At 56.1% G+C, this 12,859-nt stretch overlaps 1 protein-coding gene across 3 annotated transcripts in view; it reads left to right on the top strand.

Moving 5' to 3' along the window:
* The first annotated feature begins 361 nt into the window (after positions 1–361).
* Positions 362–12,859, top strand: part of AXIN2 (axin 2) — a 30,737-nt gene continuing 18,239 nt past the window's right edge. The window contains exons 1-3 of one of the 3 annotated variants that reach the window (XM_031468927.2): positions 362–742; positions 2,832–3,761; positions 11,406–11,546. In XM_031468927.2, the coding sequence (XP_031324787.1) occupies positions 2,947–3,761; positions 11,406–11,546 (956 nt within the window). In that variant the 5' untranslated portion in view covers positions 362–742; positions 2,832–2,946. Of the gene's footprint in view, positions 743–1,267; positions 1,621–2,831; positions 3,762–11,405; positions 11,547–12,859 lie in introns of those variants that run through there. The other 2 variants (XM_031468930.2, XM_031468928.2) reach the window with 2 other exon arrangements.

Raw genomic sequence — 12,859 nt, 5'->3', positions numbered from 1 at the left:
AAATAACCCCTCATAGCAATGGATTTCGGGGCCGCCCGGCGTCCGAGGCGCCCGTCTTCCCCGCCGAAAGCTTTGCTGTAAAAGGTGGGGGTGGAGGCGCGGCCCCAGCAGAGCCGCTTCAAAGAAAGCCCCCCTCGGACCGGGGGCGAGGTCGCGCCCAGCCGCGTCGCGGGCGCCGGGGGCGGGAGGGGGTCCGGCCCGGCCGAGACCCGGCCAGGAGGGGGGCTGCGAGCCGGACGGCCCCGAGGAGGGGCGGCGGGGGCACGGGGGACGGCCCGGGGCGCGGCCGGCGCGTACCTCCCTTTCAGGACCGTGCGCTCGGCTCGCGCCTTTGAAGTGCACAGTTAAATCCACAGCGCAGTTTTTGTTGGAAGCGCCCGGAGGACATTTGGTGCGCGGAGTGACTGCTGGAAACAGGACCTGTGTTGAAAGCCGGGCCGGGCGGGGGCCAGAGGGGCCGGGGGCGGCCGCGGCGGGGGCGGAGGCCCACTCGGATCTTTTGCATAAAAGGGGCGGCGGGGCGCGCGGCTTCCCCTCCCTCGCTGGTGGATCGCCCTCTAATCCCGGGATTGTTGTTTCCCCGCACTCCCTCCCCTGCCGCGCGACTCCCCATGTTCCCCGACGCCGGGACCGGCCCGGGGGGGCCCGGGGCTGCCGCTGCGAGCCGATCCGGGGGCTGGGGCCGGGGCCCTGCCCGGGGCGCCTGCGAGGTCTCACCGCGGAGCGCGCGCGCGGATCAATGGTGAGTGCCGAGGCCGCGGCTGCGGGGCGGCCCGCGCGCTTTGATGTGCCGGGCGGCCCTTTGAAGTTGGCAGGCTGGCTATTTCGGGGCGCGCTCCGGGCGGGCGCAGAGAGGAGCGGCGGGCCCGGCGCCCAGCGCTCCGGGGGGCTTGGCCCGGCCGCCTGGCGCGCCCAAGCCCCCTCCCCAGCGTGGTGGCCCGGGTGGCGGGGGCCCAGGCTGAGAGACTTCAGCAAGTGGAGGCTGCGGCGGGGGCGGAGAGGGGGCAGATCCCCCCCGGGGGTCCCATCTTTGGTTGTTATGGATGTGAGTCGGGGTGTGAGTGTGCGCCGGAGTGCCTTTGGAAGGTGGGATGAAAGGGTGGCGGCGCCCCCCGTTTGCCCTCCCCTCCGCCCCCTCTCCCCCACTTCTCCCCCCGCTTCATCCTCCCCTCCCTACTCTCTCTCCTCCCCTCCTCCCCTCCCAGCCACTGGTCCGCGCTTAGGGGCCCCGAGCGCTGGCCGAGGCTCAGTCTGCGCGCTGGAGCGGCCGGAGCCTGGGGCGCCCGCGTCCCCCGCGTCCCTCCTCTCGCCCGGGCCCCGCGCCCCCGGCCGCCCCGGCCCCTTTTGCGGAGAGACAGAGACTCTGCGCGTCGCCATTTCTAGACTAGGCTACTGCTTTCCGTGCTTTTTCTGCGGGCGCCTCCGCGAGTTGCGGCGCCGGGGACCGACCCGCGCCCGGGCTCGGGGTGTTGAGCGCGCCTACCGGGGCTCTGGCCCCGCGCTCTGCGGCCCGCTCGCCAGGGCTCTGGACGTGTTGGGTTGGATTTGGGCCGGGGGTGGGCAGGCCAGGGGGGCTCGGCGGAGATGAGAGCCGGGCCTCGGGCCGCCTTCGTCTTCCAGGTAACGGGGCTGCCCCACCTCCCCTCCGCCCGGGTAACGCCCGCTGCCGGCGGAGTTGTCCAGCCCGGCAGCCTGAGGCCCCGGTCGGGGCCACGCACACCCACCCCGAGCCCGGGATCCCCAGTCCCTGGTTCAGGGTCGTGCCCCATCTCTCCCGGCCCGCCCCTGCCCTCTCCTTAGTTTGATCCTTCCCTTGCTAAGGAGAGCAGCTTGTTTATTGGTTAGATAAGACTTTTTTCTTTGGGGGAAAAAAGAGACAGGCTTGTGGTCAGTAGAGTTTGGGATTCTTGGCACTGGCAGTGGTAGCGTGAGGCGATTTCCGACCCGGTTTTGTAGGGTTTGCGACTCCGGGAGGTTGGGGGCGGGGGGCACGGGGGCGGGGGTCCTGAGGCCTCTCTGCTCTCTCGCAAAGTTTGAAGATCAAAGTCTTGTCTGAGTGAGTTGATTTCTGGTTTGGGGGAGCCAGGAAGACAGAAGTGTAGACTGAGTCGGATTCTTGGAGGGAGGCGGGGGCGCAGCGAACATTTACATCAGGGTCGGGGGGTGGGTGGTTTCCAGCTGGGAGGCTGGGAGCCCATTCCGCCCTGTGCTGGGCGGGCTTCTTTTTGGTGGAGAATCTTCTGAATTTTTAAGGAGTGGGAAGGGGGAGTGCAGAGGGAAGGGGTGGGTAGGAGGAATGGGAACCAGATGCCGGGGAAGGGCACGTTTGGAGCTTGAGTTATCTGTGTGGAGAGCCGAGTGGGGAAATTTACCGAAATTGGTTTCACCTGCACACAGCCCAGCGGCTCCGGGTGCGCGTCTCTGAGTTGATGCTATCCGGGAGTGGGGAGGGAAGGACTGGGGAGGGAAGGAGGGGGGAGCGGGGAGGCGCGGGCCTGGCTGCCCTGCGTGCGCCGAGGCCGGGTGGGTTTTTGGAAGGTGGTATCTTACACCTCCCAAGCCACTCCGCCCCACCTCCCACCCTCCCCGCTCACCTTCTCCGCCCCTTCCCGCCCCCCTCCCCAAGTGTGCAGGGAGCTCAGATTTCGCCTTTGAAAAAGCAGCGTCTGATACTTTAGATGAGCACCTCGCAGATAGCTGGGTTGCTTGATTTGAATTTGAGGAGTTGAAAAGCCTGTTTACTTTCTTGCTTTGATGTTGGGTAGATCTGGTTTTGATTATATCAATACCCTTTTCTCTCCCTCTGCCTCCCCTCTTCCTTTTCTTCCCAGAAAGGAGGCTCAGATGAGTCCCTGCTGACTTGAGAGAGAGAGACCACGCTGATTGCTGAGAGGAACTGGAAGAAGAAAAAAATTTCCTAAACTCAGTGAGAAGAACTCACAAGCCATGAGTAGTGCTGTGTTGGTGCCTCGCCTCCCAGACCCCAGCAGCAGCTTCCGGGAGGATGCTCCGCGGCCCCCGGTTCCAGGGGAAGAAGGGGAGACCCCACCGTGCCAGCCCGGAGTGGGAAAGGGCCAGGTCACCAAACCCATGCCTGTCTCCTCCAACACCAGGCGGAATGAGGATGGGTTGGGGGAGCCAGAGGGGCGGGCATCTCCGGATTCCCCTCTGACCAGGTGGACCAAATCACTGCACTCCTTGTTGGGTGATCAGGATGGTGCTTATCTTTTCCGGACTTTCTTGGAGAGGGAGAAATGCGTGGATACCTTAGACTTCTGGTTTGCCTGTAATGGGTTCAGGCAGATGAGCCTGAAGGATACCAAAACTTCACGAGTAGCCAAAGCGATCTACAAAAGGTACATCGAGAACAACAGCATTGTCTCCAAGCAGCTGAAACCAGCCACCAAGACCTACATAAGAGATGGCATCAAGAAGCAGCAGATTGATTCGATCATGTTCGACCAAGCACAGACTGAGATCCAGGCGGTGATGGAGGACAATGCCTACCAGATGTTTTTGACTTCTGATATATACCTCGAATATGTGAGGAGTGGGGGAGAAAACACAGCTTACATGAGTAACGGGGGACTGGGGAGCTTGAAGCTCGTGTGTGGCTATCTCCCCACCTTGAATGAAGAAGAGGAGTGGACTTGTGCTGACTTCAAGTGCAAACTGTCACCCACTGTGGTTGGCTTGTCCAGCAAAACTCTGAGGGCTACAGCAAATGTGAGGTCCACAGAAACTGTTGAAAACACATACAGGTAAAACCTTGGCAGGGGGTGGAAGTGGGGTGGGGGATTGGAGGATGAGATGGACGTTGCAGATGTTTTGAGTTAAGTAGGATGGATGGATGGATGTGCTGCTGAAGCTGATAAAGTTCTGTCTTGAGCTAGGACCGCTGGTCAGGAACCCTTTGATCTTGCTTTTCGTTGTTTAAAGGGAGGGAGAGTGATGCACACACAGCTAAATGCCTATAGTCTTCCAGTGCGGACTTCAAACAGTGGCAGGCAGTATTCATTAATGCGGGTTACTTATTATCCTGGGCCAGTCTTAGAAGGGGTTGAGAGAGAGAGACAGAGAAGAAGAGAGGGAGGAAGGGAGGGAGAGGACAGCAGTTTTTGATGCCGCTGAGTCATCAGATACACTGAGCACCAGTTTTGGAAGGGGTCATTCACCACTAATCAGTAGAGAGTAGAATTTATGTGGGCAGGGAGGCTGCTGGGTTGTGGTGGAGGCACAGGAAATAACGTGTGCACCCATTGAACATGGGGGTAAGTGGGATCTTTTGAACTTTTATGTTAAGACAAGAGCCAGCAATTGGCTTAAGAACTGAGCTTGTGGTTCTCTTTGTAGAATGAGATACTGACCCAACAGGAAACCCTCCTAATGAGGGAAGGCCCTGTGACTTTCCCCAATGAAGAACCCTTAGCCGTGGAGCCTGCTGATATATTAAGCTGAGTTTTTAATGTTTGCAGCCCAAGCGTCAGACCCCAGTTGATTATTTTGTTGCTTTAGTGCCGATGGAGAAAGGGTCTTGGCCAGAGAGGACTGGGGCCTCGGAGTACCTTCTCTCTGAGGCTTCAAAGACAAACAGCCCTTTATAGAATAGCCAAGTCTTAAGGTTCTTGACCTTTGGCGGCGACTTCAGACCTCCTGTTAGAATGAGTTTTTCTGTTTCTCTCTCTGCTCTTCCAAATCCAAAAAAGAGAACTAGCCTCTTAATTCTAGGTTGCTGCTGATGGCTGGCAGGGGGAGGGGGCCAGGCACTGGGCTACTATCTGAGCAGCTTATCTTGCTGTCCATTGTGTAGTTCTCCGTGTGTTAAGGCAGAGGGATGCTAGGGCAGAGGGATGCTAGGGCAGAGGGATGCGGTCCAGCGGCTGTCTCTGTGGAGACTGCCCTCTCTCCGTAGGGTGGGGCCTCCAGGGTCGGGCAGCTGGAGGAGGGGCAGGGTAGCAGGGTCTGAGCCTAGAAGCAGTGTGGTCTTGGGGTGGCCTTGGCAAGGAGGGAAGGGATTGTACTCGAACCACCAGGGGGCGCGCTCACAGCCTTAGGCTCCAGTCTCTGCATGCACAGACATCTGGTCCACACCTTAAGTGGAAAAGGATTGGCTTTTGCAAGGAAGCGAAGGATCACGTGAAAGGAGTTGTTTCTGCGTCTTTAAGCTTCTGGGTTCAGGTTGTTTCCGAGAGAGATACTGGGTCTGGCTTCTGTGGCTGGCAGTCGTCAGGCACTGAGCACCTGCCACCACTGCCCGGTTCCATTATGTGAGCATTTGGGTAAACCTCCGCTGGCCGCCTTGCTCTCGTTTGGCAGCGGTGGCTGAGACTACTTAAGGCCTGTGGTAAGGCAGCTTCTCCAGGGGCCTCCTGACAGTGGGGCTTCTGTGTCTCCCAGTGTCTGGACCCAGAGTGCCACCTTTGTCAACAGTGCCTGTGTGGTTTTGGAGATCTTCAGGAAGACCGCGCTCCCGGGGCGGGACCCTGCTGTGACCCCGCCCCTTTGTGGGTGGGCCACAGAGACCCAGCCCTCGAGCGCCCCTCCCCGCTCCAAGGGCCTCAGCTGGGATATTACTGGGATTAAACTTTATGGAGATGACTCTTGTGGCGCTTTTGAGATCCTGAATGCTGGGGCCAAGGATCCTTTGTGTTTCAGCACTTGCCTTTTTGGTTGTCAACTGTGTGGGCATTGTTTATATAAAGATGACACCTTTTGGTTGGCCTCGTGTTTCCACACTAGATTCCTCTGTGTGTGTGTGTGTGTGTATGTGTTTGTGTGTCTGTGTGTGTTTTCTCCCACTGTTGGGTTGAAATGATTGTTATATTTTACCTGGAATGCACATATCTTCAGTGGGCATTGTCAGAGAGAAAACATACCTGAATTTTTTTTTTAACATGCAAGATATTCAAGGGTACATACCATGTGTTAGGAGCTGTCCCGAGTTTTTCAAAGACCTGAGTTCCAGCCACTACTTACCACCTGGGCTGAAGGCTTTGTGAACCCCGTGTGGCATCTGTAAAGTGAGTGGGCATCATCCCTTCTGTTTATGTCACAGGCTGCTATTAGGATCAAAATAATAAACAATGAAAGCCCTTTGTAAAGAGAAGTGTTTTGAACAGATGTAAAGCATTGTAATTAGTTTAACAATGCTATTAATTGGCTCTGTGGAAAGGGCAACTGGGTTCAGGTATCACTTTCAAAGAGTGCCCCTTGGGTTCTAGCCCATTGTGAAGTTAGAGGGTATGCCCGCTCTCCCACATCTTAACTTTCTCTTCTTGTTGAACTGAAGTCTGTTCCCGGCTGGTTCCTGGGATGTATAGGGGTCCTTTCTAACGCTTTCAGTCCCCTCCCCCACCCAGTCCCCTCAGTCAAGGTACCTGGCCTTCGGGATGGGCTCAGTGAGTCAGTCAAATGAATGAAACAGAAAGCAGGAGTCTTGCTGAGGGTCTCCCTTTCATCAGCTGTTGAGTAGCAGTCTGGGCAGCTGGATGCCAATAGCACAGGCTGGTCTTCCAGGCCCTGTGTTTACCCTGGGCACTCAGAGGAGCCTCATTTTTAATGACTTGTTTGTGTCCTTACTGATTTGGTGTCAGGTTTAATATAAATAGTTGGAACGGAAGAGCAGGAGTTATCCTCAGAGGGAAGGACTCTGGTTTGCGAGTGGTTGAGTGGGATGCCTGGGCTTTTGATGGTCGCTATAAATAACCCAGAGCGAGAGTGACCTGTTGGCAGAAGCACGTGTCAGAACCCCAGCACGCAGACACAGACACAGGCGTCAAGGTGCGTGCGAAGGGGGCTGTGAGACTCAGAGCTCAGCCTGGCGTTTATTTTGGGCAGGAGGAGACGGTGTTGTGCGCACAGGACGCTCTCTGCGTCGGTCCTCGTGTGCTCCGGCCCAAGGCGGTCTCATCAGTCTCGTTGGACCTTCTCCTCGGGCCTCACTTAAAATAAGCCGGACCCAGCAGATGGCCCTCTGCCGGTCCCCAGGGCGTCCTGTGCTCTGAAAGCACCCGCTGATGAGGCCCATTTTTGTGCAGAGCCATTGGAAGCAAGCTTGGCTTCAATTATCAAAGAAAATGATGCCACAGGAAAGATATGCTGGAAGCAGTAGTTCGCAATTAGAGGATGAAAGCTCTGATGAGGGCAGTTTGCTAAGATGCACTTGTAAAAGTTCGCCTGTTTTCAAAAGACCCCGTTGCCTGATGCCATCTGTGGGCCAGGCCTCGCACTGAGGCACCCCACCCCCCACCACAGTCATGCCTTAGAAAATGCTTGTGGGAGGGAGTATTGCCTTTTGGGGAGTGACTTTGTGAGTAAATTTTGAAAAGAAAAGCCTTAAACGCAGGGCCTTAGAAAAAATACTTTTTAAGTTGCATTGTCTTGAGAGAGGACCCAGAAAGGGGTCCCAAAGGTCACTTCTATTGTGCTGTCTGTATGGGGCTTTGCCCTGGTGTATGGGGAGGGGGCAGGGGCCACAGCATCCCATCTAGATAAGAGATAAGAATGGGCTGGAGGTGGGGGGGGGGAGAGCTGCAGACTTTTCCCTTCCCTTAAGTTCCCAGGAGCCTCTGCTACCTGACAGCGGAAAGCCCTTTGCATATTGAAATTGCACGCCTGGTCTGTGGACGCATGCCCAGTGCAAAGTCTGTACCATGGGCCTCCACTCTCCGGAGGAATTTAAACGCCTTGCAGCAACTGGGAGCATAGCAGTCCTGAAGAAACAATCAAAGCATCTGGGTACAATTACTGTAGCCTGGTTGAGCTTCTTGCCTCCTTTTTTTTTTTTTAAAGCAATCACAAGAAAACAGCTCTAATTCATTTTCTTGAAATTATGCGACGATTTTGACAAAGTTCTGGATTCTGGGGAAAAAAAAATCGAGTCTCTGCCTCTGCCCCCAATCCTGCCTCCTTCCTCTGCCTCGTCTTGTTATGATTGTAGGAAAATCCAAATACTTTATTGCAGTCAACTGAGCTCAGGGCAGTATATTCCATTTTTAATTACTGGTCACACAGTAGCCCTCTATTTTGGAAGGGAGGGAGACGAGTTTATTTTGGGATCCACGTGTTGGACAGAAAGTGCAAAGCTGTGTGCACACACACGGGACTTGAGTGGGGAGCCTTTTTTTGTTGGGGAGGGAGAGGTCTTGACTGAGTCATTTTCTCCCTGCAGAGGCTGACTTATGACCCTGACACTTGGGACCTTGTTGATGTGTTAATACCACAAAGATAGCAACACCGAAGGGATGGGAAGAGTGTTTGAATGCTATTTAAGGCCGTTTTGGCTTTTTTGATCTCCTTGCTATGCCTCTGAGATGAAAAAAAAAACTCTTTAGCAACCCCCTCGGTCCCAAAAAAGGAGGTTGAACCAAGTTTTGAGCTTCTGCCATGTGCCCCAGACTGCCCGCAGCACCGGGGAGACACGTGCAAGGAAGACAGTCTGGTCCCTGCCCTCATGGAGTCTGTCGTCTCCATGCACAGGACAGGCACTCAACGTGTGAATACACCGACGCTGTGTAATCATAAGTCATGCTACATGCCGCCCCAGAAAGTCTTGTTTTTCTTGGTGAGTGGTTTTTTGGAGTGTTACTCTGATCCCCCCAAATTACAGTGGCCTTGTCGGGCCTTTCAGAGAATGTGCAAACACCGTGCAGATGGCCGTGTTTGAACGGCATGTTTTTGCTTGCGGGTAGCCATGTCCATGGAGGCTGTGACACCCCCACGGTCACCCAGCTGGCCCGGAGCCACGCGGCGCCAGCTCTCCACCTCCTGAGTTCTGTTCCCTATTGAAGGGCTTACAGAGCTTCCTCATTACTGAGTTCCTGAAGATCGGTATCTCGTCCATCCTGCTTTGAGGCAGGAGCGCATCCAAGCAGGTAGCAGGGGACTGCGGGCTGACTTAAAGCTGGGTGATTCCATAACCCGCCGCACAGGTCTATTCGGACTGCTGAGGAGCACTTTCTTCTGGCTCTGCCGCTCAGTGGCAGTACCAAACAACCATCCTCTTCCTTTTGGGTTGCCTTGTCATCTACGAGGCTGTTTTTACTAGGTCATCCCCCATCCCTTCTCTTCTCCAGAAAACCAGCTGCTTCCCCTTGGCTGTCACCACTCCCCCCTCTCTCTCTTGCCCTGGTGTCTGGATACCCCATGTTGAAGACGTGGGGACCAGTCCTCAGTCATGGAAGGCCTTACCAGCCTCACGTAACCATCATCAAACATCCTAGGAGGTGGTCAGGCCTCTCACCCTCTACAGATAGGACAGCAGGGCCAGAGTGTCCAAGTGACAGCTCAAGGCCATTCGGCCCAAGGAAGTCAGCGGGTTCAAGTGAGATGTTCCTGTTTGCACTTGGGTCAGTGCTACATCAAATAACGTTTCCAAGCTCCAGCTTTCCGTTCTGGCCTAACTCAGTCCAGCTGAGTCAAGGTCGTTGCTACCATCAACTCCTCCAGGAGTCCGGTGTGGGTTCCACATGGCCAGGTCTCTAGCAGGTGGCCTCCGACAGCTCCACTACCTCCTTGGGTAGTTGTGAAGATGAAAGATGACTGCGTAGCAGACCGTCACTGGGCATCTACCGGGTGCCAGGGGTGCCGCAATGATGAAAACAAGACCCTGCCCATCCTAAGTGTCCAATCCCGGGTGGCTCTTGGTTGGGTTAGCTAATTTATAAGGTTCACTCTGGCTCTGAAACATTAACGACTGAGTGTCACTTTTCCTGTTTGCTTTGCCACTCCAGCTGGAGTACAAGCTCCCTAAAGGCAGGGACTGCCTCCTCCACTTTCTTTTCCAGCCCCACTGCCTTACCCCGTGGGGACCCTCACACCAATTGTGCCAGCAGCTCCCTGCCCACCCTGCCCCCACCTCCAGTCCAACCTCGTGCCCCCCCCCCCCCCCCCCCCCCGCCGCTGCCCATCCCGTATGCTGCTGGGAAGCCTCAGGCCCCTTCTCTCCCAGCCGCTTCCTCACCCAACCTGCCGCTCTCCCGCCCCAGTCTGGAAGGACCTTTCACTGCTTTTCACTTCCCTGGTCCTCGAATTCCTTCTCACCCATCAAGGTTCACTTTAGGAGGCAGAAAGAGAGGTTGTGTGGGAGCCAAACACATCAGTCCCACACCCACTGGCTTCAGCTCCGTGATCCACGGCAGGCTGCCCTGCTGGTAGGACCCCCAGGAACACAGCTGCAAGACGGGCCCAGGGCCCCCTCTCCCCCATGTGGCTGTGGGGACTAAGTGAGATGGTCTGCGTAAAGGTGTGCCCCTCTCGGGAGCCTGTGGCAAGTGTCTGCCTCCCTTGTGGCACCTCCCTCCCACCTCATTATGGGGACACACCTACCAGGCCCTGGGTGTCAGGAGACCAGAGACCGGGGCTGGGTCCCCGCGGAGTCCAGTGTGGTGTTGGACACAGAGTAAGCGAATTGGAGCTTGGAGAACATGGGCAGAGAAGACTGCTTTGACCTTTGGTGGGTCCCTTTCCTCTGCCAACCCCAGGGCCACCTTTATAGACCGGCAGCAGGGGCCTGACGGAGTAAGTTCTCTTTTCTGGGCCTTTCCCTTCTCCTGGGACTGGTTCCGTTGCTGTTGGCTTGGACTTGGTGGGCCTGGCAGAGTGTGCCAGGGTCTTTGTAAGGGCGGCCTCCCACACCTGCAGCCCGCCGGCCACAGAGGTTCCTTCTTCCTTCCTTCCCCAGCTTCGGCCCCTGGCTGGTGACACCAGAGGAATGCAGCCCAGCAGGGGACAGGCACATTGGTTGTTCTGGGAGGAGATCAAGAGGGCAAAACGGGGAGGCAGAGGCCACTGAAGCAAAAGGGCGGGAGACACCAGAGGAGGGCCTGGGCTTCGCTTCGAAACAGCTGAGCTGCTCATTTTAATCCTGTGGGCCTCAGTCAGCCCCAGGGGCAGGGGGCCTGGCTGGGGAGGGCACGGCAGAGGCCCGGCTCAGGGTGGGATGGAAGTCCTAAACACTGTCCTGAGCCTCTCTGTCCCCTCGGTCAGCTCACTGGGCGCCAGGCTGGGAGTTTGGAGGTTTAGATGTCTTGGGGCCCCCAAATTGTATTCTTCTGGTACAGGCTTGGGTGTGGGGCCAGAGATGGGGAGGGCATCCCACCACCACTGACTTCTTCCCCTTGCTCGTTCCATCGCCTCCCCTCCTAGAGCAGAGTCCTCTTCCTTCCTCTCTGCAAGTGTCTATTCAGAACTTGGTAAGATCCCCTGGGCTGCCTCTGGGGTCCTGTGTCCCCTGCCAGACCTGCCTTTGGGGGCAGAGAAATCCAGCATGCTTTCTTCCCGGATGAGCTCCTGGCCCTGGACAGCAGGTTGGCCTTGGACGGATTGCAGGATTGGCCTGGGGTCACCTGGAGACCCAGGTTTTTGGTGAGAGTCGGTGATGCACTGCCACTGTGCTTTTCCCACAGGTCCTTCAGGAGGAGCGACCCTGTGAACCCATACCACGTAAGTTCCGGCTATGTCTTCGCGCCGGCCACCAGCGCCAATGACAGCGAGATATCCAGTGATGCACTGACCGATGATTCCATGTCCATGACGGATAGTAGCGTGTAAGCATATTCTGGTTTCCCCACCATGCACGCGGTTGGCAGCGTGGCCCCGCCAGGCCAGCTGGGCAGAGCCGTCAGCCATCCTCACCTGGCTCTGCCCACCCCATCTGTGTCTGCTGAACAGTTGTCTGATGGGAAGGGAGTGTGCACATGGTGGGTGGCTGATTTAGGAGGGTCACATGGTATCTGGGTAGTGTTAAGCTTAGAGCCTGGAAAGGGAAGTTGAATGATACTTTAAACAGAAGAAAAGGTAAGCAAAGGTAGAAAGTTAAGGTGAACATCTGTAGATTCCATGAGTTTAAAAGCCCATCTTCTGGTTCTTATTTTGCCTGCCTTCCCTGTGGGCAGACATGCTTGGCTGGTCTTGAAACCCAGGTAGCCTGTCTGCAGAACCAACAGGTGGGCGACAGGGTGGCATTGGAAGGGTTTGTGTTTAGGTGTTGATTGCTTTTGAAGGAAAAGACATTGAACGTGGGAGTCAGAAAGCCAGAGCTCCCTGCAGGGCCACTCTGTGTGTAATGCTTCCTCACAGGGGTGCTCCAGTGGGCGTCGTTAATTCAGTGAGTGTTGGTGGGCCACCTCCTTTGTCAGCTGGGGGTTCTGCCCCTAAGTGGGGGTTCTGTCCAAAGTAGTATCTGATCTTGGCTCTTTTGCAGATGGATGGCTGGGATTTCTGAAAGCAATCCAAGCCATCAGGGTGTCTGATGAGGCCAGCAGGTCATCGGGCAGGGTCATGCTTCGAGTTTGAGGTCATCTGAGGTCATGCAGTCGTGACCTCTGTGGATGGAGAACAGTGATTCTCTGTGAGTCTCAGGTGGGTGGGGATTGGACTGGGGTGGTGGAACGGGCATCCCCATCTCGCGCCAACCTTGGAGACTCTGATTCAGGAGGCTGGAAGGAGGTGGAGTCTGGGCTTGGGCAAAACTCCCCAAGAGCGAGTCTCTCGATACCCCGTTGAGAACCACTGTTCCAGAGCTGGTCTTTGAAGGCTTTCCTCCAAATATTTTGGAGTAGGATCTTCTGCTAAGGGAACAGTTTTGAAAGGCAAGCCCATTGAGCTGTTGTAAGTTCTGGCGTACTTACTTCAAGTTTGTTCTTTTCAGCTTCCCAAAACTGGACTGTCTCTTCTTCCAGTTTGTTTGAAATGATCTGGTTTCTGTTGGCCAACGATCTGTTGCTTGGCCTGCGGCATGGAACCAGCTGGAAGGAAAGATGATGAGGTTGGTTTGGGCCTCTACTATTGATTTTCCTGGTGGCTTTTATTGTGTTACCTCAGAGTCCCCTGTTAGTAAAAGGAGAGATCCTTAAGGTGA

The sequence above is a fragment of the Camelus dromedarius genome, chromosome 16, assembly GCF_036321535.1.
Source record: "Camelus dromedarius isolate mCamDro1 chromosome 16, mCamDro1.pat, whole genome shotgun sequence".
Classification (NCBI taxonomy): domain Eukaryota; kingdom Metazoa; phylum Chordata; class Mammalia; order Artiodactyla; family Camelidae; genus Camelus; species Camelus dromedarius.
This window is presented reverse-complemented; position numbering and strand designations above follow the sequence as displayed.